The 27,490-nt window shown below is 50.5% G+C and overlaps 8 protein-coding genes across 8 annotated transcripts; 3 read left to right on the top strand and 5 right to left on the bottom strand.

Annotated features, from left to right (window-relative positions):
- Positions 1–2,106: 2,106 nt before the first annotated feature.
- Positions 2,107–3,129, bottom strand: HO133_008399 (uncharacterized protein; the record flags this gene model as incomplete). The annotated part of the gene is made up of 1 exon (XM_037299265.1): positions 2,107–3,129. The coding sequence occupies one exon, from the start codon at positions 3,127–3,129 to the stop codon at positions 2,107–2,109; it is 1,023 nt and encodes a 340-aa protein (XP_037155266.1).
- Positions 3,130–3,949: 820 nt separating this feature from the next.
- On the bottom strand, positions 3,950–4,840 carry HO133_008398 (uncharacterized protein; the record flags this gene model as incomplete). The annotated part of the gene is made up of 3 exons (XM_037299264.1): positions 3,950–4,095; positions 4,172–4,354; positions 4,417–4,840. 3 exons carry the CDS (start codon positions 4,838–4,840, stop codon positions 3,950–3,952), a joined length of 753 nt encoding a protein of 250 aa, XP_037155265.1.
- A 704-nt stretch (positions 4,841–5,544) lies between these two features.
- On the bottom strand, positions 5,545–7,548 carry HO133_008397 (uncharacterized protein; the record flags this gene model as incomplete). Its single annotated transcript, XM_037299263.1, has 4 exons — positions 5,545–6,339; positions 6,389–6,755; positions 6,814–7,100; positions 7,363–7,548. The coding sequence occupies 4 exons, from the start codon at positions 7,546–7,548 to the stop codon at positions 5,545–5,547; spliced, it is 1,635 nt and encodes a 544-aa protein (XP_037155264.1).
- A 228-nt stretch (positions 7,549–7,776) lies between these two features.
- Positions 7,777–10,751, top strand: HO133_008396 (uncharacterized protein; the record flags this gene model as incomplete). Its single annotated transcript, XM_037299262.1, has 7 exons — positions 7,777–7,908; positions 7,961–8,098; positions 8,152–9,022; positions 9,072–9,109; positions 9,163–9,309; positions 9,364–9,515; positions 9,569–10,751. 7 exons carry the CDS (start codon positions 7,777–7,779, stop codon positions 10,749–10,751), a joined length of 2,661 nt encoding a protein of 886 aa, XP_037155263.1.
- A 4,697-nt stretch (positions 10,752–15,448) lies between these two features.
- On the bottom strand, positions 15,449–16,921 carry HO133_008395 (uncharacterized protein; the record flags this gene model as incomplete). Its single annotated transcript, XM_037299261.1, has 6 exons — positions 15,449–15,918; positions 15,977–16,041; positions 16,099–16,216; positions 16,264–16,507; positions 16,563–16,691; positions 16,745–16,921. 6 exons carry the CDS (start codon positions 16,919–16,921, stop codon positions 15,449–15,451), a joined length of 1,203 nt encoding a protein of 400 aa, XP_037155262.1.
- Positions 16,922–18,895: 1,974 nt separating this feature from the next.
- Positions 18,896–20,466, top strand: HO133_008394 (uncharacterized protein; the record flags this gene model as incomplete). Its single annotated transcript, XM_037299260.1, has 3 exons — positions 18,896–18,972; positions 19,029–19,617; positions 19,699–20,466. 3 exons carry the CDS (start codon positions 18,896–18,898, stop codon positions 20,464–20,466), a joined length of 1,434 nt encoding a protein of 477 aa, XP_037155261.1.
- A 1,478-nt stretch (positions 20,467–21,944) lies between these two features.
- HO133_008393 (uncharacterized protein) lies at positions 21,945–23,105 on the top strand (the record flags this gene model as incomplete). Its single annotated transcript, XM_037299259.1, has 1 exon — positions 21,945–23,105. The coding sequence occupies one exon, from the start codon at positions 21,945–21,947 to the stop codon at positions 23,103–23,105; it is 1,161 nt and encodes a 386-aa protein (XP_037155260.1).
- A 416-nt stretch (positions 23,106–23,521) lies between these two features.
- Positions 23,522–26,664, bottom strand: HO133_008392 (uncharacterized protein; the record flags this gene model as incomplete). The annotated part of the gene is made up of 2 exons (XM_037299258.1): positions 23,522–23,763; positions 24,126–26,664. 2 exons carry the CDS (start codon positions 26,662–26,664, stop codon positions 23,522–23,524), a joined length of 2,781 nt encoding a protein of 926 aa, XP_037155259.1.
- Between the last annotated feature and the right edge of the window lie 826 nt (positions 26,665–27,490).

The raw sequence follows: 27,490 nt of genomic DNA, 5'->3' as shown, positions 1-27,490 counted from the left end.
ATGGCGTCAATCGGAAAGGAAGGAAGGAAGGAAGGAAGGAAGGAAGGAAGGAAGGAAGGAAGGAAGGAAAGAAGGGACGACCTGCGTTCCATTCGGATGATACGAGTATCCCTGGTGCCGTATCGCCAGTCTCACCAGCAAATTCCCACCAGCCGCATGTACCTTCTCATCGAGGTCGCTGTCGCTTATAGGATGGATATACTCGGTTCGTTCTTTCGGCCTATATGTGTGAACGAGATGTCGGTCAAGGAGGCCTTTTCATTTGAAGTCTCTCGAATACGAGAACACACACACACACACACACTCCCATAAACCTCTCTCCCTCCACAGTATACCACCCGTCCCTACTTTGGATTGTTCTTCTTCGATCAAAATGTCTCAAGCAGCGGTTCGAATGGCTCACACGTTGCCTTCTCAAGCCGGGAAAAAGACTTTCACGTTAGTTTCTCTTACTTAGATTGAGTCACTCATGTCTCAAGCACTACCCTGAAGCTGAATCCTCTATCTGATCAAGTTGATCTCTGTATTCCAAACACACCCCCAACGAAAATAGTAAACGTTTATCCTTGTGCTGTCCGAGAGATTAATACGAAAGAGAAATCTATCTGTTGCACCTGCCACGACCAGAAGACTTGATATTTTACACGCCAATATGTGTGTATCAAAACAAAGGTCAATAATCTCATCGCTTGTCATAGTACGAAAGGTCGGAATGATGTATCTGACTGTTTACATATCTTACCAATAGCAATTGAACACAAGGAGACATCGAGTATGTGATTCAGAAGATAGGAGTACGAAACGATAGCGACGCATTCTTACAGAACGATGGGCTGCCAGCAAGAGCGATAAGTCAATTTGACAAGAGCACGAGCGATAGCGGCAGCAAAGGAAATGGAAGGAAGCCAGAAAGGACTCAAAGTAGAAGTCTTAGGAATTAATTTTCTATTCCCACGAATAACGATGGGGAGCCACATCGTCCATGGGGAATGATACACCACCAGTGACATGCAACACTTATGCGACGACCATATTGCTCAGCAACCGACATCCATTGAAGTGCAGACTGATGATACCTACGCTATCAGTCCTTTTTCTTTACCGCTTCTCTCCCGCAGGCCTCAGCCATCCTGCCAACGCATCCCCAACTTCCTCGAAAACCCGAGATCTTTCAGTCCCAAAAGCATCTCGAAATGTTCGTCTCCGGACCGACCTCAAGCACGCTAAAGTGGCTCAGTACTCCCACCCCAGCCTCGAAAGAGCGACTCTTCGTACTCGAGTCCCGTCTGTCACGATTATACCAAAGGCACAATCTACCCTACTCGTGCAGATCCCACCAATGAGACACCGGCGTCCTCGTTGCAACTTTCAATCTCACCCCCCACCAACCGTCCCAGCCACGCACGCCCCATCCTTCCTCCAACGTCGCTGCCCGCCCGCCCGCAAGCGCGGATCCTGGGCTCCCTCTTCGTCGTCGTCGTCGTAGGTACAGCCCGCCGCGTAGCCGGACGCGGTACTTGTGGGGACTGTGTTTGTGAATGCTGAATGTTACTCGCTCGGGTCTGGACGGCTCGGGGATGAGTTACTTGGAGTATCATGGAGCGGAGGCATTGGTGGGGGGTGGGGTGCGGTGGGTGCTTGGTGCGCTGCGGAATCTCGTCACGGGGTTGGTTTTGGGGTTTGGGGTTTCTGGGCGGGTTGATCGGGGTTGGATGACCGGTAGCTCTTGAGCGGGGTCGGAGCGATCGATGGAATGGGGGAGGACGGCTTTGGTGGTTGGGAAGGTGTTGAGGCGCGATATTTTGTAGGAGTTGCGAGAAGTGAGGGCGAGAGCCGTGATGGAGTGTTGGCCATCGAGGGATTTGTAGATGTGGGGGATGGGCTCTGAGGGAAAATCTGATAGAGAGGTGGAGGCCATGATGATTGTTTCTGTGGAATGATGAGGGAGGCATAGGCTTGTTTTAATGCAGTTTAGGAAACACACTAAGTGAACAGATTGGAGCAGATTTAAAACAAGAAAACGTGATCTCATAGCATGCTACCCAGAAAATGCCTGCAAAATGCCGCTAATATGCCAAGGTTATTCGTCACTCTCTTAAACAAGCCCTACACATCCTCATGCCTGAAAGGCTCATAAGCCGTCCCCCTATCTCCAACGTTGTTCAGAGGCATATGCGGCGCTTGATACCCTGGCCCGCTCTGATATCCCTTCTGCGGCGCCCCATAGCCCTGTCCGCCCCTCAACGGACTCTCCACCCTCTCATACTGGTACGGGCCTTGTTGATCTCTGAATCTGCTTCTTGCTGGTCCATCACCGTATCCCTTGATCTTGTCGCTCCTTCCACTGCAGCAGCACGAGCTGAAAAGCCAGAAGAGGCCTGAAGCGAGGGAGAATAGAACACCGAGCCAGATCGTCACGTAAATGCTACTGCCGAGGGAGCCATGGACGTCGTATTTCGTCAGCGCATCGTTGAAGGTACCCGTCAACGTGGCGTAAAGGATGGTAGACGTGAGGGCAAATCCGATGAAGAAGAGGGAGCTGATGCTTGACACGATGGTAGTTGCTAGGCTGCCCAAGCGTGAGAAGAGCGCTAAGAAGCCAACCAAGATCTCGGCGATGGTGCTGATGAGCGCAACGAGGTAGGCGATGAACATCCATTTCGCAACGGTCTTGTATGTATTCAGGCCATCGCGCAACTCTTTGCTGAAGAACTGGTCGATGCCAGTGTTGTTGAGATCCCATACCTCTACCGGATTGAACCAAAACTCGTTCTGATGTGGCGAGCAGTAGGTGACGTGGTCAGTCACGCTGCCGCTGCTGTTGGTCTGAAAGTCTCCAGAGCAGTAGTTCCACAAGCTGACATGGTAGAAGTCCTTGACACCAAGGGCTGATTTGGCGACGGAGGTCGTATCGTTGAGAATCGTGTCTGTCAGGGCGTTGGAGGGGAGGTTCAGCAACGAAGGGTCGATGCTGATGTGGGAGGTGTTGGCTCTGAAGAAATAGAGTTTGTTGTAGAAGCTGTTGCTCTTGTTCGTTCCTCCAAGACCGACTATGATCAGGCAGACGAGAGAGGCGATGGTCAAGGCCATAGGCACAAAGATGCAGGCGAAGCGGCCAGCTTTTCCCATGATCGCGGTTGCTGGAGGTTGATGTGAGGTTGTATTAGTTAGGAACGACAGTGGTACTTGTTCACTATTTGAGCTTCGAGCAAACGAGTGTATGGAGGACTGGAGTATGCAGGTGAGATCGAAGAATGAGGTTTTTGAAGAGAAGAGATTGTTTTGGTTTTGTATGATCGTTGAATCGGACCGTCGTAAATTCGTCACGCGAATGGAGGGTGGCTTAGCGAATTCGGGTTTCGGAGAGGCTGAGTAGTAAGGTGGCTAAGCCTGTAACGGCTTGGTAAGGTGTCGCTTACTAAAAATAGCGCTTTTCGTAGTCCTGGAGACGTCAGAAAACATAAAGGCCCAGCACCAGCTTACGTCTCACTTTGAGACTATATTATATCTCGTTGACCGAGTCAGTTGTCTTCTGGCGAGGCTCATTTACGTCTCAAGCTGGCATCAGATCAGGCGCGCTGCCGGGAACAGTGGCACTCGCATTCGTGGGAACCCTTCGACTGTTAAATATTATGGGCATGTGGTCGGAGGTTTATGGCCCGTAGAGCACTGCGTTTCATGTTTCTGGACATTATCTGGCAGACTTTCTTGGCTCGTTGCGTATGGGTGCACTACATCTGGAAAATGCCTATACACAAGACTGCCGCTTCTTCTGGCAGCTTGCCTGCGGATGCAATCATGCTTTCTTGCTACCCAGCGTATTGTACACAACCCTAAGAGCCCGCTCTTATGTTTCTCGATAAATGCAGTCGCGTCCAAGCTGTAAATTAGGACCCCATGCGCCTACATAACCTGACCTGTGTATACGAACACCCTCCATTGATACTGTTTACGCTGTATCACCAAACAAATCCCCAATGGACCCGTACCCAGACGTAGGAGTAAGATCGGAACTTGTGGGCGGAGGAATTTGAACGCGTTCATTGATCTCACTCACCGCTTGCCAGATAAAGACGGCAATGCTGTTCAAGTCGCCTGGATGACCCAGTCAGTGAATCCAACCAGAGAGGTGCAAGGGAGACAGTTCGGTTGGATGACTTGGGAGGCCTACCTGCAGGATACCACCCAGGTTGATTAACCTCCGGCTGACTACATTCCGCATAGATCTCCAGGGCGTTCTGGTATAGTTCCGCAAAAGAACTAATGTCTGAGCCTGCAGACTTGGACGGTGTCTCGCCGGGCAATTCTCCTTCGACGAACATGTTGCGCATGGCGATGACGACGTAACAGGTCCCTAGTTCCAGAGTCAATGTACTGGTCAACATGGGTCTGATCAGCACCCTTTATTTGACGCACCAAAAGCCACCTTCAGGGGCACCCTCTGCGTGGCTATTCCATGAACAGGAGTCACGCCTGAAGCTAGAAACTCGTACTTGGTGCCATCATGATCCAGAGTATAGTCTGTGAAGAAGAGCTCGAGGGCTTTGGGACAGTCGCCGTTGTCGAATTTCTCGCTGGGCTGGAACCATTCGGCGTAGCCCGGTAGGGTGGCGCAGTTGGGTATCGGTGCTCCCAGTTTGGTGGAGCTGAATGTGAATGTAGCGCTTTTATCGGCGGAAGATGTAACATTAGTGTTGACCATAGAGGCAGTATCTATGACGTTGACGAGAGAATTGTAGCCGACGATGCTAACGGGCGAGCATTCAGACTGTCGGGCGATAGAAAGAAGGCAGAGCGTTTTGAACCATAAGGGCAGATTTGAGATGGACGGGAATGCCATGTCAGCTATTGTTTGCGAGGATACTAAGAAAGAATTGCTAGAATTTACAACATATCAACGTGTATATAAGAAATTGACTGTGTAAAGGAGTGCTTGTAGTTCTTAGATGTGCACGGGCTTGCCTGTGGCCCTCACGCGATATGCTGGCGGCTCTTGGAGCTAAATGCGAGAATGTCGGTAAGAATTCGAAGGGTAATAGACATCTTACGAGTCGCGCCATATAGCTGGCTTCCACATCTCGGCAACAAGCATGCAAATCATGCGAGCCGTTTTAGAGCTAGGGGACGACATTTCAACGGAGCAGCGTCCGCATCTCTACCGCCCAAATGACGATAGCCAGCATGGCGGATATCGAATATGCTTGTTTAAAATACTGCGGCTACTGTCCCCCCACACTGACAATAGCCATAGATCTTGCGAGCCACTCTAGCCAATCTCCAGCTTTAGGACCGTGCAAATACGCGCCTTGGATCTTTTAGAGTGACCACAACTCTTAAAGCTTCGTGATTTCTGCTTCATTCCCAGGTAGGCGATCTTGTCATTTCGAGGCGTGGGCGCTGGGAAGACTATGAGCAGGCAGAGGACTTTGAGGGGTTGTTACCGGAACGTGCGATCACTTTCGCTGTTTTTCCCTTATCCCACTATCCTATGAACCATTGAACTTGATCCTATGAGCTCTTAGGCGTGACTGTGTATACCACCCCTCAAATCCGGCGTCTGTCTCTTCCAGGCACCAAAAGAGAGCCTTCTCCCGAACGAACCTTATGTATGGGCGCTGTCTCGACATACCTCTTATTGTGCCATGTCTTCATCCTCTTGAGGTCATTTGACATTGGTTCTTCGGGCTTGACATCCTTCCAGCCTGGTGCGGAAAGACCCTTCTCTTCGAATTCCTCATCACTGATGATCTTGATAACCCTGACCTTCCACTTTCCGACTCTGATTATGAGCGTATTGTCACCAATGATATATTTCTCCGTCTCCTTCCCTGGCCAATTTGCAGCTGGGGAGAAGTCAACTTGCTGGCCCATTGTGCCAGTTCCACCAGGCCTCGCGCCTAGGTACGCGCCCTTTTTCGATACCATACGGACACCTTCGCTGCGAGAAGCGACGAATCCAGCGTGGTAGAGAACGCGAGAGATAGGTTGATTGTATATGAGAGATCTGGGGAGTATGAGGCTACTAGTTGGGGCGTTATCTTTGCTGATAGAAGGTACAGCCTTGTCGACGTGGTCCGTCGATTGATTTCCATCGTCGTCAGTCTGTGGATTGGAGTCAAAGGACCTGTTGAATATCTTGCTATGCTCTTGTTCGGCTTCGTTGGCTAGCTTTTCGCCATGGACAATCTTGAGCACTTCTTTGGCCAATTTGTGTTGGGCAATGCGTTTGGGTGGTGCTCTGTTGTGTTCTTCCATAAGGGTCTCTAGGACTTCGAGAGGTTCGAAGGTGAAGAGCTTGAGATAACGATGGACATCTGAGTCTGCGGTCCTAAGAAAGAACTTTTTGGGATCAGCACCTGCTTGAGTGGGCAAGGGAAGTCATCATCACCTGATATAGATCGAATCCGCTGGTCATCTCCCTGTCTAGCCATATCGCATTGCCCTCACTCTTGCCAAATTTCGCACCAGATTTAGTTGTCAAGAGAGGAACCGTGAAACCCATTGGTCTCTTCAAGAAAGCCTCCCTCTTTTCGAGCTTTTCCTCTTCCTGCCTGATGAGTGGATCGTAATGATTGTGTCTGATGTGGTTGATAGCGTCTATACCGGCGACGATATTTCCAAACTGGTCTGATCCTCCAACTTGTACCTGTATGTCCTTCGTAGAATACATATGCCACCAATCCCAGGATTGCAGTAAAGGATATGTAAATTCCGAAAAAGACATGCCTTCTTTCGACTCCGTTCGATTCTTCACCCTAGAAGAAGGAGTCAGCGCTCCGAGGGTTCTAAGAAACATGGCCCGGACTCACTCACGTGTCCCTTCCTAGCATAGTCCCTAGCCTGACACCCGAGCCCAACAATTTCAAGAGCTCAATGGCTGGCAGCTTGTTCAGCCAGGCATTATTGTTGGTCACCTCTTTCCTCCACGCCCATTCCCAATGATATCCATAGCCTCTTGCTCTGTGTTCAGCATGAGCCCATATTAACTTTAGCTGCATATGAACCTGCAGCATGTTGACCTTCCGCACTGAGGAATGCTGCACTTCCCGAGTCGTCGTTCGTCCAGTGGGATCTCCAATCTGTGCGGTAGCGCCTCCAAGCTACAATTGTCAGTCAGACTGCGCATGGAGTCAGATAAAAGGTTGCCCACCAGAGAGCAGGCATGGAAGCCATGTATGTACATCCAATACAACACCATCAACGGCAACAGATGTCCCACGTGCATAGATGGTGCTGTAGGGTCTACTCCAACATATATCCCAACCCGCTTCTCTGTCAGCAATCGATCCAGGTCACCTCTTTCGCTGGTAGTGTGTTAGAACCATGTGTCCTTGCTATGTCGTGTATGCCATGATATCTCACCCTACTATCTGGTTGACATATCCCCTCTTCTCCAGCATGGTCAACATGCTTTCCTTCCTCCCAGCCTTGATCTCTGTGGCTTGACGCGCCCATGCTAGCTTTGCTTCCAATGTTTTCCTGGTATATTCCTGCGTGATGGACCGTCTCTGGCTTACCGGGCTGAAGGTGCGCAGTCGACTTGCACATGAGGGGCATAGGTATCGCGAGTTCTGTGATAGCCCGAGAGCACTACGAGAAATCATTTATTAATGTTCAAAGACTTGAAGATGTGCATAATGCAAAGCAAAGCCAGGGAGAAAAACTAGTCGCGCTTAGCAGCGGAAATATTCCCGGCGGCTAAACTCGGACCATCGGATATTCGAGGGGCACGGATGCAAGGGGCCATCGTATCTGAACCAGGAGCAAACATGCAGCATGGTCACAAATGATCTGAATGGGAAACCGTTCCAACTGAAATTCGTCAGAGCAGCTCAGATGCAACTATTCGCAAATGCAATTTGTGATCCGCCATTGGGATCGACCACAGTTGTTCCCTACGGAGAAACGGTACTTTTTGTACTACGTAGAGAATGGACTACAATGAACTGATATATGCCAGGTCAAAGTAACAGTCCTTTTGGAATCCAGCAGATCCTTCCCTGAACAGCCATGGGAAGCTATACTCTGGCACAACGGTCACGAGAACCACGAGTGGCGTGAATTACGTCTGGAGGAGACACAGACAACTACTGGCCCTGTAACATGGCCCAATACTCGAGTTGAGTGGCTCTGAGCTTACATGGATAACAGCTTGTGGTCGGCTCCAAAAACAGAGCCGTAGTGTACCGCCGCTTCTTCTCAATTGATCTACCAACTCCGTCCAATCTCCATGATTCTGTGCAGTTCACGCTAAAGTATCGCATCGCATCGTCCCATGGTTGGAAGTGGGTGAACGACAACTCGTCTTTCACAGATGGAGAACTATATTACCAGCCTGAAACGCCACCTACCGAGTTGAAAAGCTATCTCAAGGACCTTAGTCCTGATTTCTCTGTCCAATCTGTCCCAAGCGAATCCCCAGATGCTCAAGTATGGTCAATCACGACAGCTGTGAGAGCAGCGGAAGGCGAGACTTCTGGTTGGACAGAAACAAGCCTCGGTGTTCCAAGGAGCTTCACCCGATGGTTCGCGCTGGTGAGGATCTGGAGCCCGTGGCTTGCGCCTCGACATGGCAAAGGAAACTTCCAACCCCAGGAAGATGCCATTCTCTGCTCTTTCTTGCGCTGGGATGGCCTTCACTTGGTCTTACTTGCGGTCAGTGGGATTGATGATGTCTTGACTATCTTCAAACATGATGGCCATGGAAATGTCATCGCCTCATCAAGGAATGATAGCCCGATGGACGGCCAGACGAGGATTGTTGCCGCTGTTGCCCCGAATTTTGAGTCAGCTAATGCTGCGGTGATGTATCATGCGCGCAAGCTTGTCCGCGGAGATGAATATATGAGTAATGAAATCAAGGCTGAAATGAAAACCGCTATTGAGAACGATGTTAAGGCTGAATGGATGGACAATTGGTACGATGGATTGACTTACTGTACCTGGAATGCGTTGGGCCAAGACCTGAACGAGAACAAGATATACAACGCGTTGGATATTCTCAAGCAGAACAACATCAAAAGTACATTTGAGTCCTCAATCAATTTTGCGTTCAAGCTTATAGGTTTCAGTCACAAACTTGATCATCGACGACAACTGGCAGTCTCTTGTAGGTTTGGGCGTTAAATGGATGTTATTCTTGACTTTGACTAAGCATACCAGGACTCCCATGGCGAACATCAGTTCAACCGAGGCTGGACCGATTTCGAAGCAAATAAGGAAGGCTTCCCACATGGACTGAAGCATACAATCAAGAATATTCGAGAAGATCACCCAAACATCCAACATATAGCCGTCTGGCATGCCATTGTGTGTCCGCCCCTTAAGGTCCAGACAATGTCATGGAAATAACAGTCAATGCAGGCAGGATACTGGGGAGGTGTTTCTCCGGACGGGAGTATTGCTAAAAAGTACAAGACTGTTGCAGTCCGCAAAGAGAGGAGTCTGATTCCAGCAGAAACAGTGACAATGGTGGACGCGGACGACATCGACAGGATGTACAACGACTTCTACAAGTAAGTTCTCCAGACTTTCATCACCTTCATGACCACTGAAACACAGCTCCTAGATTCCTCCTCTCTTGTGGCGTCGACTCTGTGAAAACGGACGCTCAATTTGCTCTCGATCTTCTCGCTGATGCGCCTGATCGCCGCCGCTTCATCAAGGCCTACCAAGACGCCTGGACCATCAACGGTCTCCGCTACTTCTCCATCAAGGCCATCTCATGCATGTCACAGATCCCTCAGATATTGTTTCACACCCAATTACCTACCAACAAGCCACGTATCATGGTCCGCAATAGCGATGACTTCTTCCCGGGCATACCTAGTTCGCATCCTTGGCATATCTTTGTCAATGCTCATAATTCACTTCTGACAAGCCATCTTAACATATTGCCAGACTGGGACATGTTCCAAACATCGCATCCCTACTCCTCCTTCCATGCTGCTGGTCGCTGCGTCTCTGGAGGTCCCATATATTTCACAGATGAACCTGGGCAACACAACTTAGACCTGATCGCGCAGATGACTGCCCAGACCATTCAAGGTAAAACGATCATTCTTCGCCCTTCTGTCATTGGCAAAGCCATGGGCATCTACATCGGGTACGAAGAAGAGAGGCTTCTCAAAGTGGGTACCTTCACTGGCGGTGTAGGTGGCACTGGTATACTAGCTCTGTTCAATGTCAGTGAACGCTCGCTGTCAGAGCTAGTCAATATAAACGCTTTCCCCGGGGTCGGCAGCGGCGAGGAGTATGTCGTGAGAACGCACACCACAGGCGAAGTCACGCATCCTATGAAATTGAGTAGCGAAACTCCCGTCATCTCTCTGGAGGTGGAGGTCAAAGGCTATGAGATCCTTTCCGCCTACCCTCTCCACGTATTTCCAATTCCAGAACCCTCCATACCAGACTCTTCAGCTACGAAGGTCGCTGTGTTGGGTCTGCTAGGCAAGATGACCGGCGCGGCCGCTGTTGTTAGGTCCGAGACGCGCCTTGAAGACAACGGTAGGCTGCGCATTGAAGTGGCGTTAAAGGCACTAGGAATGCTGGGGATCTACGTCTCTACTCTGCATCAAAAGGCCGTGGAAGATGATGTCTTGGTGATGATTTCGGAGAAGGTGGTACCCATGCGCACGGTCAAGATTGCTGAGCAGGCTCCGGTGCTGGAGGTGGATGTGGAGGCGGCGTGGGACGAGATGGGCCTCGAGGCAGGGTGGAGCAATGAGGTCAGGGTGCTGGTGCTGGTGTGATAGTTGAGCGAGAATTACGTGCGAAAAGTATTGCTTACGGGGACGTGTTTCGCAAACGTCAAGATTGCAAAAATCATATTAAATCGATAGGTTCTGTAACGAAGTCTAATGTGAAAACGAGCCTTGAATGTTGGTATAACAAACTGAAATATGATGCAATGACAAACTCAGTGCAGCCATCCTAACACCTCTCTTTCAATGTACAGTGTGTAAGATAAATACCAGCAAGCGGTCCTAGTCAGAAACTCTCGTACTACTCTCCGCTCAGAGAAACCGCACACACCATATAGCCCCACACTAAACAAGACCGGTCCGGTCTACGCATGAAGCAATCCGAGAAAGCTGGGCGGCCATTCGGCCACAAAGGTTCCTTTATAGATAACCAAATGCGGCCACCGCAGCCTCCCTACCAAGCACACACCCATCGTTCATCAAGGCTACAACCCACAAGCAGAAACCCGACACAGGCGCCCAGTTGCAGCGGTAATTTTCACCATCATCATGGAATGCGAAGCCTGACTCTGAGTCTTGGCGTGCCCTCGGCGCTGATTGTGATATATAGATTTACACAACATCATCGGTCTTTGATGGATAGCTGATCAGATATAGTCGACGGACGCCAAAGCGAGCGCAAAAAGCCAGTTGCGCCCGTTGGAGTTGGTGGGATACTGGCACAAGTTTGGGAAGAAAGAGGGGAAGGCTCAGCGGAGCTCAAGTCCGTTCTCACCGGCTCTTCCCGAAGGGAGAGGTGCCGATACGCAAGCATTCCATGGAAAGGCTGAAACTTCGGCCAATCCTCTGAGCGCTTGGAGGGTGGTAACGAAGTAGTGCTTCGGTTAAGCACCATTGAGTCTCGTGACGGAAGGGACTTCTGCGGGCGCATTACTTCCTTCGAGAGTTTCAGAGCCACTGCTTTAGAGGCTTACTATGGGCGACTCTATTATTTTTTGCGGGATCGTGCAGAAAGTCGTCTCGATTTGGCGACTTTTTCGGGGTTTGGTAGAAAGATACTTTGAATGACTTGTTCACGCTCACGGGGTTTTTGCCTGCGTGGGAGGGTGTTATTAATGATTTCTGATGATGAGAAAGGTGGGAATTGAAGGAGTAGAAACAATAGAAGATCTTATGCAGTCTAAAGTCGCGTCAAGAGCCCTGCTGCTCAGGTGGTTCTTATTTCCTACCTCCAAATTATTGACTCTGAAGTTATCGATTTAGTGTACATGACGACATGCTTGCTCGCCGATACGTATCGAAACAGCTCGTTGGCATGTCAGTTTAATTACGCTGGCGGGAAAGCGGCTGGCGCGAGTTTTTGACGATCAGGTTGGTGTTTAACAGTAATCGGAGCTAGACAGAAATCCAATCAGGGTCTGCAGGATCGATCCGATGGTGAGCTCAAACCACTTGCAATCTTTAGTTTTGGGGTAGGTAAATGATGAAATTGGCGATGAGTGCAAGATATAAGTTGCGCTGAGAGTATGAGGTGATGAGCAGCAGTTGTACTCCAGAGGCGTATACCGTTTCTCTGCAAAGTGGATCCACAGCTCCTCGTTTTGGGAGTTCCAAAGGCGGATGCTGACATTGGTTTCCTGGGCTTCGATCCCTACGAAGGGCGAGATGTTGGCCGGAAATCACGCCAGTCCTTGTAGAGCTGATCACGGGCTATCAGCAAATTTGTACACAGACAGCTGCACTCTACAGGGAACAAATCGAGTCCAATAGTTGCCTTATTGTGGCGCCTCTTTGCCTCGTGTTGATTTTCATGATCATTTCGGCCCCAAGCCGATACCACAGAACTGCCCTTGGCAAAAAGTCGGCCCTCAGAATGATACTCTGCAAACGACCAAGGGAACTAGAGCCCATTTCCTAGAGAGATCAACACTTGGCCCGTGGCTTATAACCGTTGATCACGACGGCGGCTTCGTAAGCTATAACAGATAACCGCAGGAGAAGTGGAGCTAGATGAATCAACCGAAGGCTCTCATGCACGTCAACGGCTGAAAATCCTGCATGCTATCTGCAGCCTCGGGCAACAAAGAAGCACTAGTCGTCGTGCTTCGGGAATCAGGACATCCCCTTGCGCGATGGTTGCACTCGCCGCATGGCAGGAGCACTCCTTGAGAAGATTGTTCTCCGGACACAAGAGACAATATCCTATTCTCGAAATAATCCAAGGTGGGAGGCATTCGCCACGACGCAGATCAATCTTGCTGTGGTTCAAGGCAATGCTGCAGAAACCGAATCAGACTGCTTGAATAGGTGAGGGCGTGGGGACTTGTTTTTGTTGCACGCCAGACTTTCCACTGACTATCAGTCTATCAGTCAAAGTAAGACCCTCAGAAGACCTCTCCTATCCAACCACCGTCGACTACTTTACCCAACGAGTACCATTCCCCCGCCCCAGTGTCCCTGGTTGGGCAATTTACATACCGTACCTACTACTTGCGACCGCCCTCAGGCATCTTCTCTCGATCTCTAGTGCAGCGCGCCACTTTTGTCATCGGGGAAATAACTCTCAAAATCATCATATCCGGTGGCCCTCCAAGTCAATTCAAAACTCATGATGGCCAGTGAATGGCTTACCGCTCTTCTCGTCATAACAGCTGATGCAATATGACCGCCAGTATGTGCCGTCGTCTGGGCTTGACTGCAGCCTGCCTTCCATCACGGTATGGTTTATTCCGCACTAAGGCGCTCGAGAGTATCGTGCGCAGCGTGCGGAGTCTCGCTTCGCTCGGCTCGTCCTCCGCAGGATCCCAACGTTCCCGGAGGTCACACAGCTTATCGTATCAATGGGACGCAAGGCACGGATCCACCACACCACATGCGGAGATTCTGGCGTCTGCGTCTCAAGACGTAGAGATGAAGCCTCTCCCGAAGCCAAATCAGATCAGGGTCTAGAAGGTCTTTGAAACTGGGGACGAGCCGAATGCTGGTTATAGCTGGTTTTGCTTGCGTGATGGGTGGCTCGCACACGTGAAAATATATCTGGGTAGTATTCGTGCTGAATAGAGGAGTCAAGTAACTCCTTCACAGACTATGCAGTCAATGAGTTCCGATCTCCAAATTTCTGGAGCTGATGATCTTTGCGCATTCCCTCATTTCCTCCCAATGGCCAAATTGGTCTCAACGAAATTTTATTAATCAGCGCTTGTCGCAGCATTATATTTCACTTTCAGCACCTTTTCCAAAGCCTTCTTCGGCTCTTCCTAATCACCTTAAATGACTCTCTGAATCGATCGGCCACAGGATTCAGATTTCTATTGCATCAGCAGAGAAGCATTCCCAATATACAGCGATTCGATCCCTACAAAACAGGAAATTCTTGACTGCGTTGCTATTGGCAGGCTCGGCAGGGTATGGGAACGTCTTTGAAAGAACGGCCCGACGCAATAGGGACCCGTAAGATAATCGTGGCTGCAGTGAAGACCATCGAGGCTCCCGGATCATGTCCCCTTCAGCTTGTGCGGTAAGCCACCAAACCTACAGATATCCCAGTCATTGTACCGCATATGAATTACAAGCAACACCGCCTTCTTTCCTACGAACTCAAGCTCTCTTGTCCTTCAATAGCTACGATCCTCGAAGAAGTGGCCGCTGCCGATATGAGCATGATTCAGCAAGGCGACATTCCTCTGCCCATGCGGCATTACTAAATAGCATCCAGAGATTGCAATCCCCAGCGGACGAGCCAACAGAGACCGCGAAGGCAATACTGTATCAGGTGAGACTGTCCCGCGTGGTCGAAGTAAGACTGCCGAATTAATCCCGCTGTTTGGAAAATCAACAGCCGCTAACTACGAGTAAGTGACGCGGTTGCCGCTCCCAGGGGCGACCCGATAACAGCGCATCAACTGATGATGGCAGTAACGTAACAACCCGTACGATGCATTGCGATCACTGCCATTCGACTCTGCAACCCTATCCTCTACTCGCCGAATCAGATCACCGGAGACTTCGCCACGGTGAGCACAAGCGACAAGGTCAAATGCCTGTACATCCCGAAACACCCTACCACAGCGGTCTTGAAAAAGCCGCGGGACACCCTTTAGCCCTTCCGCCGCAAATGCGTCTTACTTTGGCCCGAGGTAATTACTCCCCCATCACGTACCAACTCTTGACGAGTCCGCGTTCAGACCCACGTGCTGGAGATTGTTAGTCGTAGATGGAGGGGCGAAGTGAGGTCGTGATGTTTTTGGGGTCCGGAGAGCGATGGGTAGGCTTTGCCAGGAGGTCGATTTCTCAGAAATACCGAAAAAAAAACCCTTTGGGGGAGGGGGGAGAGCTGGGCGGTATCGAAGTGATGGCTGATACATTAGCTTCTGTAATCTTCGGCCTGTGAAAGGTGCGTCAGTAGGTAAGTAATGAAGAAGCCTGGCGGCGAGCTGGGTTTTGACTCGTGCTCGGGTATTCTTTTTCGAAGTTCGCTTGTTCGTCGTCGCTTCCAAGCTATGCTTTGGGTTCTTCTTGATACCCGACTCATTACCCCTTCGTCACATGTTATATTGATCCTCTTAGCCACATATCCATAAGGCTATAAATCGTCGATCGCATGGCACGGATGTTACGTCACACGGGTGCGCCCGGCGAGTTTGCCAGTCCCGGGCCATAACCCTATCCGTTTATGACCGCGAGTTCGTCATTAATCGTATTGCTCCACACTACGTTGGTATACATTTCGCATCTTGAAGCTCGAACTAGATCCGATCTTCAACCTCCTCCACTCCATGCCCGCCACCTATCCTAGCTTCCGAATCCCACCGCTTGAAATGTCCCGGTCGGTTCGTGCTCAGGTCCCCGTGGATGTGCAAGCCCGGCTTGAAGTCCAACGTCTCGCTCGTCTTCCGTTCCGGCGCGTGTTGCTTCACCTCTCGCTCGATGTTGTCCGACCCACCGGCGCCCTCGAAGCTCTGCAGCGGTAGCATGTCTTCTTCTCGGAGCACACTTTCGTCGAACTTCGCGCCGTACGTCTTGGGTGGTACGGCGACGGATGGTTTCGGAGCGCTCCACTGGTCAGTCGCTGGTTTCGATGGCGTTTTTTCACTTGTCAGGCGAGTGTATTCTTGGACAAGCCATTTGTACAAGGGTCGCAAGGTGGGTATGCAAGCTGCGACAACGCCGAATAGGACTTCCCATGTACGCCAATACCAATTGGGTACGCTTAGCCCTTTATTTTAGTGTCAGTTAAATGGCGTTTTCTGCATCTGCTTGCCGGGGAGTCCTACAGGTTGGGTCATTGGTCACGTTTTGATAGTTGAGAATTGTCCGAACTAGCGACAATGAGCCGGTGCTGTCGTCCTGAGTGTCAGTGCCTAGCAATAAGAGCGACGATGCGACTGAAGCTTACATAACACCAAGACCCATAAGCAAGCACAGGCCAACCTTGCTTCGGAGGCTGATCTGAACCTTGCGCAGTATGAGGATTGGAAAAGCTGAGAGGAAGTAGTCCGAGATGATTGATATGACTGGAGGTGGTAAGTATAGACCGACTGATCCTCGAAAGATGACTCACTTGCTTGAGAAATGATGATCCTTTCCAGTTGACCTTTGGAAAAGCACTTTCCCGGCAGACTCGAATTCCAAGCTTTATCGAGATGCGGCGTGCATTGGAATATCCATACCAAACTCAGTACTACATTGCTGACGGCGAGGACAAAGATGGCGGCGTATAGCGGTCTAATGAAGGCTTTGGTGATTGTAATGCGCAGAAGTAAGAGGCAGATTGAGATCTTGGTGAATGTCAAAGTCGCAAAGGTCTGTGAGAAGGCCTTAGATAAGGTTTGAGTCGATTAGTATTTGAAGGATGCTGACCTGCAGCCATTCGCCGTAGGAATATTTCATGAACTCTTGGAATTGATGCTCGGTGAGGTAATACGCAGGCCGCCCAAAGCCGTATCCGATTTGAACAGTGATCAGGCCCATGCCGATAATATGACCAAACTAATACTTTTTAGCAGCCTTCAACCAGACTGCTCGCGAAGCAGGAGACTTACACCGGCAAACACTATACACCAGTCGTCCCATCCCACTCTCTTCACAAGCCATATTCGAGTCGCAAAACGTAAGCCGATAAAAATGAGCACGGAGCTTAAGGCAAGTATCGACGTGCCTAGCAACCCGCCCGATCTGTCCGCGTTACCTATTGGGGGAGGTGTAGTTGGCTTCTCCATGTTTGATACAAGAAATCCAAGTACGCAAGGTTCTGGATAATGAAAAAGACTTGGGCGTGGATCTGCCCAATGCGGACTTGAGTGCACACCAGAGAAGAGAATTGTCCCTTTTGAAGCTCGCAAGGGCCGTGATGTGGATAGGAGCGTAACGTTGATTGATACGGCTATAAGGCGAAATTCATTGCCATAGATGATATCTATAACGATCGTATCGCAGACTGCAGTGCCTGTGATAGACCGAAGGAACAACAACCGCACACAAGGAGCAGATGAAACAAAGCAGGAAGAGATTGGCTACCTACCGCCTTTTGCACAGCTTTGTCAGTGCTTCTTTCTGCGCGATAGCATAGCCTTGCGCTGGGATCGAGCGATGCAGCAGTGCCACCCTCATCCATACCGATCTAACTGGACTTACGCCCTGCCTAGCGCTTACGGCATCTCGCCCTGCTTACTGTATCTGGCTCTGCCCACTTCATCTCGTCCTACTTACTGCATCTGCCGGAGAAAAAGGATGGAGTCAACAAATCATGGTGTGTGTTCCTGCTGCCCTGCATACTGGAGATACTGCGGTAGATAAGGTAAGGTAAGGTAAGGTAGGTGTGGTGTCAAGCCACGCTAGTACTAGTGGCGTAACGTGGCGCCGCTCTTAGGATGCGCAATGAAGACAGAATGAGCCTAGACAGGTTAGCTCCCGTACGGCCACGAGGCAAAAAGAGTTTCAGTCGATCTCCGTCTGCTGCCTATTTTTTTGGTGTGATGTGACTGTGAGCGACTTGGGGCTTGGCGTTTGCGAATATTTGAGGAAGGTTCGGATGAAGCCCATCAACTTGAAGCACATCGGCCATTGTTGACTGCTTCATCAGATAGAGTCTCCCGCGAGTTTGAATATCTGGCCTCGAGTAAGTCCGACTGTATACCTTGGCTCCTCATAGGTACTTTATCGCCCGGTTAGATGCCCTCCTACTACACGAGTATGTAAGGTCCATTCGCATATGAAGCACTTTTTTGGCTCAAGGACTGCCACGGGCTGGATTCATGCATATCCAGGCGTCGCTCTCTACTCGATGTGGCTAGCCTCGGCACATGTGCATTGCCAGCTCCATACTCAATCAACATCTTTCCCACCAACCGCATGCCTGCATAAAGCCTACATGCACTGTAACGTAACAGGGCTGTATAAAAGGCATTTGATGCTCCAATCAAATCGGCAGGTCACACTGCAACTGCCGGCATATGGAGCAAGCCGAGGAGGGGGACACATGACCGCGAGGATAGAATCCCTCCGTGCTTGCAGGAAAGTTTAAAGTGCGGGGGTGCTCATTCGCGGTGTGAGCACTGATTGACCAGCTGAACTCCGGGTCTAAAGTGTTATCATTAGAGCCTCAATATCGAGTCGAACCCATGGGACCGAGAGTCGTGCCGCTAGGCTGTCACCGTTTGAAACATCTCACCGGCGGCGCTAGTGCACGCTAGCTCATCCTTTAATCGGTGCCGGATTTCATGCATGGAATTCGCTACATTGCCATCGTAAATTGCTTGGTGAAGAAGAGTTGATGGAGTCATTCCAAAAGGATGCGAAAGGACTGGGGATTAGATTACTGTAGGGCTAGAGTACTATCAAACCGAGTGCTGTTTGCTCACAAAGCGTCTATAAGGGTATCTTCTTCACAGTCTGAGTGTTGATATGCTACTGCAAGAAGGACTTCATACAACCAGGCTGGCTTCTCAGTCCCCCACCATCGGATTCTGGTGGTGGGAAGAGCTAAATGCTGATGCCAAGCGTACTAAGCATCTAGCGCGTAATTTAGGTCGTCCTTTAAAACCGACCAAGGCATCCTTTGCCCAGATTATCTATCTGCATCAGAACACTGAATTGCTGTCTCTGGGTAGCCATTTCCTACAAAGACTTCACTTCCTAATCCATCATACCTGGTCACCCGGAGCCTGGCGTTATCGAGTTCTAATCACTTTACAATGACACAAATCACCCCTGGTGCCATCAAACGCATTGCCATTATTGGAGCCGGTCCCTCTGGTCTTGCAGCCGCAAAGTAAACTCCCCACCAAATCTGGCTGACTCGCAGTACGCAGAGCTGACATACTTCAGATATCTACTCGCCGAGAACGCATTTTCAGAGATCATCATATACGAGCAGCGAAATTCTGTCGGTGGCACATGGAACTACACGCCACTGCCTCCCAAGCGGCAGTCATCTGTCAATGGCGATCTGAATGGATCTTCAGAGCCAAATGCCCTGGACGTCGTAACCGCTAACTTACCCAAGCTCAACACACCTATGTATGAAGGCCTTGAAAGCAACCTGCCGCATATGCTGATGCAGTTCTCGGACACGCCATTCCCAGAAAGGACACAGTTGTTCGCCAGGCGAGACACTGTACAGCAGTATTTGCAGGATTATGCGAGCGATATCATTTCCATGATCAGATTCGGTCATGAGGTCCACGAAGTGAGACCGACGGGAGGCGATGAATGCCATGGATGGGAGATTACCACAAAGGCCACAGCTGAGAGAGAGAGTAAAGTAGAGAGGTTCGACGCGGTCGTTGCTGCGAACGGACATTGTGATTGGCCCTTGTTGCCTAAAGTCGAGGGTCTCGACGCTTGGTGCAAACAGTTCCCGGATTCACTCTATCATTCGGTATCATTCAAAAACCCCAAGGCATTCGAGAAGAAGGTAAGCAAGAATCTCGTCATTTTTTGTTCGCTCTGTTTCGTGAAGCAATAGTCTCACTAGGAACCTTATTGATCAATTTAGCGTGTACTTCTCGTAGGCGGCGGCCCCTCAGGTGCAGATATTGGCCGACAAATCGCTAGAGTATGCGAGCATCCTTTCCTCAGCGCGCAGCCGAAGAAATCTCCTTACCATACTGACGAACCGGATACGCGCGACTACTCAACCCTCGTTGCACTGATGCCTGATGAGCGCGCAGCGAAATTCGCAGACGGAAGTGTCGAACGCAACATCGATGCCATTATCCTATGCACTGGATACGCCTATTCTTTTCCGTTCCTAGCTCCAGTTGATCCGACCATCAAAGATGAAGGGATCCGAGCACTCCCTCTTTACCAATACATCTTCCACATACAACATCCGACTTTAGCGTTCATAGAGACGCCTGAAATGATTGTCCCGTTCCCACTGGCTGAATGCCAAGCTGCCGTCATAGCACGGGTGTGGTCTAGTCGGCTAACCCTCCCGAATCGACACAAAATGCAGGATTGGCGAGAAAGTGTTGTTCGCGAACGAGGAGCTGCTCGGGAGTTCCACGCCTTGAAACCTCCACTCGACCTGGAGTACATGAAGGAAATGTACGACTGGAGCAGCAAGGCCACGGAGACAGCGGCGTGCGAGGGCGGTGCGGGCGGCAAAATGCCGAAATGGTGGGATGCGAGAGCGTGCTGGGTGCGGATGATGGCGGCGGAGATGAAGAAGGCGTTCAACGCGAGAGGCGAAGCGCGATCCAACGTCCTGACTTATGAGGAGTTGGGGTTTCGATTCGATGGCGAGGGGAACGAACCCTGACGGCTTCCCAACGCGTAGACGAGTCCGCTTTTATGCAATCATGCTACATAATGAATCACGGCTCCCGCGCCACTTTAGCGCATCGGGTGGTTAGAAAATACTTTACAGTAAAGATTACTCGGAGCCCCAGGACGAAGCCCCGTCTCTGGGCTCGCTTCTCCTCCCTCCTTCCACGGTTCATGAGAGTAGAGCAATGACACAACACACACAAGCTGAGCGTAACCACTTGCGGATAAGCTCTGGCCCAAGACGGTCGAATGACGATGCACTATTGTCGTCACACGGTATCATCTTCACCGACGCGTAGAAAAAGATGCGGCAAGATCCTCGCAACTAAACGGCTTTGATTCAGCCGGCTTTACGGTTACTACCGATTTCAGTATCCCACGCGGTGGCATTTCGAATCCGTTAGAAGCGGCCGCTTTTCGGAAATCACACACTCGCCAAAGCGGTAGTGCTTGGGAAGCGTCTGTCTCATAGCTCGCATCATGACGCGAGCTCGTGGTGATGTGGGAACGGGGCTGAGTCTGTCATGGGGCATGGTTTGGTGTTGAGCTCGGGGCTTGAGATTTTGAGTGCGGCCAGGGTGTTATTCTACACTTCACAGCTAGGTATGTTATGTACTGTACTGTAATCCTATGATGTAGCACATCCGGCATCGCTGTTGAGATGCCGATGCCTGGTCTGGCATTGCTTGAATAGGATCTCTGCAGGCCTTGCTCTTGAGATATGTGACTATGGCTTTGAGGTCCGAGGATTCAGAGCGTTGTACTTCTTTTCTGGGATGCCTGTCCGACAAGGCCTGGATAAGGTCCGGCGTTCGATGTACAACGGTTAAGGATACAGACATGGCTTTTATAGATATCACATTGACCTGAATGGAATGGAATTACTAAGCGCTTGTTGCCTTTAGTAAAAGCTGGTGGTAGGAGATGACGGAGGGGTGGTGAATGTGGTGATCCTTTGAGCGACATTTGGATTTGGAGTTATAAGGGCCGCTTTTCATCCTTCTGGGCTTCCTGATATACCTTAAATATGCCGATACCGTCTTTCACGTCATCTAAGAGCCCCCAACACCGCTTCGAGCCAGCCTCGCGCTCCTCAGTATCTCACTACACACTTCTATCATAAGTAGTTCGACTCTTTTCCTGTCCATACGGGGTTGGTACTATAGTTCTAGGATTTGCCTTTTGGATCTCCGTCCCTTGGCGGATAGCAACTGATTCCTCAAAATCGCGCAAACGTGATCGGAATCAAGGTGAGCAAACTACCTCAAAACACAACATAAAGAGGCGAGAGGGGACGTAGCGAGATGGAGACTATCTACTGCGCCGTGCCTATCTCCTTTATACCGTATGAATCTCCTTGCGAATGGGCTGTTAAGAGTTAAGAGGCAGCGCGTCCTCCAGAATCTCCTGCCTTGAATTTTCATCCATTTCAATTCCATCTGCACGGTCATTATCCCTTCGATCCTCGACATGACCAGGCTCTTGCCGCTCACTGTCGCTTTGCTTTTCGCCGGTGCTGGCCAAGCTGCTCCAGCTCCTCAAGTCGCATCCACACTCTTTGCTGATCCTTCTACGACACCATCCGCCTCACTATCTAGGTCCCTTGGACCGTCAGGGCCCAATGCGACCTCCTCGCTCACCTGCTATCCGTTCCAGGATCCTGACGCGGGGCCAGCGCCCCCAGGGTGCATGTGTGACGGACTCGATGGCATATTCCCATACCTCAGCTCTTCCACCGGTCAAAGCAGTTTCAACCCTTGTGGTTTTACGACGATGCCGACGGCAGCCTCCGCAACTGCAGCACCATTTATAACCACCGAATCCAATGGAGATGTCGTTTTTTGCGCTTCCTCTACGTACTACAATTACGCGATCAATACGAATCCAATATGCGCGGGTGCAACATCAGTCGTTTTCATTGTCCCTTCTATCGCCTCGTTATACTCGAAATCAACGGCCTCGTTTGCATCTGTTGCATCCGTCTCAGCCGCATCCGTATCATCCGCAATTTCATCAGCGTCTTACGTCTCCGCCGCGGCCGTCCCCAGTGCCGGCTGTCGGGATCTTGGTGACGACCTGTTCGGAGAGACTCTCTTCGAAGTCTATGGGATCAACGGATGGGCCGGCAGCGATGGCGGAAGGCTCCTTGCCGAAGAATGGGGCTGCGGTTTCGTATCCTTCTTCGATTTCCACACAGACACACAGGATGAGTTTGAAGGCCATCTGAGGGATACCCAGTACGCGCTCTTCTTCCTGAGCCTCTTCAAAGCCGGCTGCGTCGAACGCGCCGTGCACTCGGCAGGGGGACCGTCGCCGGGTACGGGACCTGCCAAAGTCCAGTGTTATCATACGCCGGATCGCCGCGACACACTATTGGACGCACTCGGCAGCATCGGGACCGCGCGACTCGAAGCAGTCAAGGCCGTGGTAGATGGTAAGTCAGCGAACAACTCGCTGTCAGCGAACAACGAAGAGAAGGCGGTACTCGACACAAGCTCGTCTTCTCCAGCAGCGGCCGGGGGTCCGCAACCCGGTGCAAGTCTCGGGGCGTCGGCTTCTGCAGCGCTGTCTCACCTTTTGGCTGCTCAACGCCGGCCATCTACAGTTCCAACGGCCACACCGAGCTCATGACCTGCCGGGTTTTTTTTTCAAGCAAATCTACAACATTTCTCTTAGCCCACGACTTGGCTTTTCCGTTCTCCAAGATTGGGTTACCACAGTACTCATTCGTGATTTCCTAGCTCTCCAGGATTCACTGCTCCGTGCAAACGTCATGCGCTATTTAATTCTCCACGGTGATGGCGGCGTCTACACCGGTCTTGATACCGTAGCTTTTGACCAATCGATACCTGGATCCCCGTCGGTCACGCAGACAAAGATCATCGGCATCGAAGGATATAGTCTCGGTTGGCCCGATGATACCAGATTGTTTCCAACACGCTGGGCCCGGAAAATCGACTCGGGCGGCGAAACCGGGTCACATTCCTGATGGAGCGAAGGATCGAGTATCCATAATCCAATGCTCTCCTTCCCCAACTCGCAAGCGTCTACATCCATTTCGCTTTGATCGAAAAGTTGATCTTGCGCAGCACTTCTGATGTCGAAGCATGGTGGTCGATGCGGTTTGTGCTTCCTATTACGAATCCTGGGCGTTTGTACACCGTGTCTACGCCTGGATCTGGTGTGTAGTTCGGGATTTTACGGGAGTTGAGCGTAGCTGATTGGATGAAGTCGGTGATTTGTGCTACGGTGAGGATCGCCTTCTTGCTTAGGATTGGTTTACTGAGTACTAAGGATTCGGGCTGAGGAAATTGTCAGCATGGGCAGACGTGCTTGGGCTTTAGAGGATGTTCTACTGCACGGACGTTGCTGATGGAAAGCGGATAATGCCCAGATGAGGCAACTTCAATGGTATTTAGTGTGACATCATTTGAAAGTACTAGTACAAAGCATTTGGCCTGGAGCTGAGTATGAACATTCACCACTCAACGCCAGGGACCAGAAAGCATCGCCATCAAAGTCCGCTTCGAGAACCGCAACAGCACGCTGTAAATCGATCGATGGGGGAATAGTCGATCCTTTTCCGCCTCGCTTTTAATTGATCACCGCTCACTCAGTTTTGCCACCTAATTTTCTCGCCACGTAACATACCCGCAAGGCCGATGGGCAGCAACTTCTTCTCACCCAACGCCAGGCCGCCATACTTCTTGATGATATCGGCACCATACAGCTGCAGCACCCAGTGCTCGTATAGACTCCGTCCCTGACCGGTCGGGACAGGGTCCAATTTCTGAACGGCATTCTGTATGTCTGGGGTCGGTTCCACGATCGCGCTTTCTGGAGGCGCAAGCAAATCAATGTACGCTTGATGCAAATGTATGCTCGTCTCTTCGCGATATCTAGTATATTCGTGCAGGGACATAAACGGTTCGATATCTGCAGTTGGATGGACAACCCCCGACATTGAGGTGCCGTCCTCGTACGACTGCTTCGCGTTGTTGTAGTCAGCTTCTTCAAGCTCAAAGGCTTCATCGAGCTTGACCCCTGGATCCTTCAGGCTCTCTTTACGGGCTAGAAACAGAGGAATAAGTGGGTTCCGCACGCCGAGCCCTCCGAGCTCGATGGGAAAGTAGAAGAACCCATCCGAAATGCCCTCTACACCAAATCTTGAAGCCAGCTCTATCCTTAGATACTCCCCCACATTGTCGCCAGGTAGATTGACATCGGCAAAGAGGCCGCGCTGAATCTTATCGAAAGCTTCTATCACCATATCCAGATGAGGACGACCGAGGCAGTTCGCGGATTCTCCAAAGTTGTTCGAGATGAAGCGTGCGACGTAAACATTCCACGCTTGGACCCAAGCGAGGACGCTTTTGCACGCTTTTAATTGCTGTTGGAGCTCGCGGGTGTGTGTCTCGACTTGCTGGACATCGATTGTCCATTTTCCGGATGATCCTAATTTCAAAAAACCCCAACGAACTTCGCCTTGTGGGAGCCTATTCGAGAGTGAAGTCTCTTGAGGCAAATCTGAATTGCCAGAGATGTTCGCCGCCCCAGTCTTTTCCTCATTCAGAGTCAGTCCCATGACACTTGCAAATTCTTGACTGGTCTCCCATGCCAAAACAGAAGCATGCGAAGAACCCCAGAACCAGATGTCATCATGCAATCTGTACAGATTCGATCCTGTCGACTTGTTGATAGCGAAGTCTAAGGAGAACAGCACAGCTTCTCCCATAGCATCGCTGAGTCGATGCTGTATTGGGACGCCGCACTGCCGGATCTGTGTTTGAGCTCCTGGACCGTCTTGCACAAACTTCACAGGCGCTTTCAAGAATTTCTCGAAGAACTTCAGCCAAATCTTGGGGACGCCGAAGAAATGTAGGACCGAAATAGTAGTCGCGTGAGGTAAAGAAGGCCCAAACCACTTGAAGTCGGACTGGAAGACGGTGACAGACCGATTCAGCCGAACATTTAACAGTACCTCTGTGCTGATAAGGTGTAACAATGACTGCTTGATGGCCATTGGTGGCTTAACGTCGTCATTTGGACTGCCTTTGCAGTAATTGTCTGTCGTGTCATTGAACGCTTTCGGTAATTGCGACAAGAAATAATCACTTTGGTACTTCTCACGTCTTGCATTCCTGACGCTTCGTTCGCATCCGTCTTCCTGACCCAAAAATCTCTGTCGGTTCCGTCTGGCTTGTCCATCCAGTACGTTGTCAGAAGACTGTTTCCATGCACCTGAACGGAAGAATGTATCAAAGACAGTTTTGAAATGCGTCGCCCATTTCATACCAATGAAATGAAGGAGCAATGCTTGGAGAATTTCCTCGTCCATGAATACTCGGTATTTACCATTCAGAGCTCTTCGGACGTTGACAGGTATTGCTTCACCCCACGACCAAGAATCCAGAGCGTCTACCTGCATATTCAAGACATCGGCCATTTCTTGCAGTATGGTAGAATTATTCCTGAAGTCGGCTAGGGCTTTTCGCTTCTCCTCGGAGAGCAGATCAGTCTCCAGCATTCCCGTCATACAGGTTTGAAGAGCAGAGGTGTCGAAATTTCCAAGCCTGAAAGACCTCATGCCTTCTCTCAAACTATCCAAAGGCTCCTTCACCATTCTTTTAGCTTTCGAAGTGGAGCCGAAGATGCCGGTAAGATACGTCTCAATTGCAGCGGGACTGGATGTTGAACCTTCAGTGAAGACAATCGACTCCCATTCTTTGCGTTGGTCGTACATTTCCTTGCGCCCCACATGCTCGAAATGATCTTGGGAGCTGCTTGGTGTATCACTGAGTGGCGATTCCCCCGCACTGCCAAGCCACTCCATGACCAGGCGCCCAAACAAAGAGGCATGTTCGTATTTGCGAGACGGGACGTCTAAAGCCTGCTCGAATGCCGTCTGCCATTCTCTGAGCAGCGTCGAGGGAACGGAAGGATCGTGACGAGACTGTTCTAGGTATTGGCGAACATTGATCTTTGAGATGTTCGCTGGTGTGTCAATATCATGAACCTCGAAGGCATCTAGCAGTATCTCTACTTTGCCGACTTGAGTGGACTGACTGGCAGCAGCATCAAGGATACGTTGCTTTATTGTTTCATAGCTCTGCTGCTGCTTTGAAAGTGCATTGAGCTTTGTCGTCGTGATATGATACATGGACTGCGTGAGAGCTGTGGATGTTTCCATGGCGTGAAGATGTCTGGTCTGTGTTAAAACGCGAATTCGGTTTTGGGAACAAAGTGTGTTGATATCCTGCTTGAATGATTGCTGTCGGAGGAGTGACGAGACCGAAGCTGACACCCTGCCATGGTATCTCGAGAGCATATTATAGATCAAGCCCCCGGAAGGCCGCTGCAGGCAGCAACACATATGAGTCATAGGAGCTGGATTGGGCGTTCAAAGGATCAGAAGGATGGCTGACCCCACGCGTACAGTCCAAAGCACATTAGGCGTACAGTCTGCGCCAGAAATGTTGTGGAACAAGAACAGCGTTCGTAGTGTGTAGGAGGGATGTATCGAATCTGTGAAGCCTGCAGCAAGATATACCCTCCGCCAAGCGTAGCTATACTACATGCGGCTAGCCATTGCAAAAATGTCATGGACTGGGATAGGGCCTGAATGATAGGGTCCACAGTGTGAAAGCAATAATAGCTATGAAGGTGTCTACATGACATGAAGGCCGTTTATGTAGGTAATGCCAAGCCGCACTAGGCCCAATTGGGAACCGCAGTGTTGAGAGCTGGAACCATGACACTGAAGCAACTTCCAACTGCGTCGTCTACGGAGTCACCATTCTGCACGCAAAATCCTGAACGCCAAGCCCCTTGCGCCAAGAAACGGTACAGGAATCGTGGAAAGGCCGCCAGAATCGGATCGGCCACAGCCGGTTATACGACATACGCACCTCCATTTTGAACCTTCAATCCACAGAAATTCCTCGCTAATTTTGACATACTCTATCCCATTTAGGCAAAAGGCCCCGCCCACAAGTACCATGTCCACGTTCATCGCT

This window comes from Letharia lupina, assembly GCF_014066315.1.
Source record: "Letharia lupina isolate WasteWater1 chromosome Unknown contig_5, whole genome shotgun sequence".
Taxonomy (NCBI): domain Eukaryota; kingdom Fungi; phylum Ascomycota; class Lecanoromycetes; order Lecanorales; family Parmeliaceae; genus Letharia; species Letharia lupina.
This window is presented reverse-complemented; position numbering and strand designations above follow the sequence as displayed.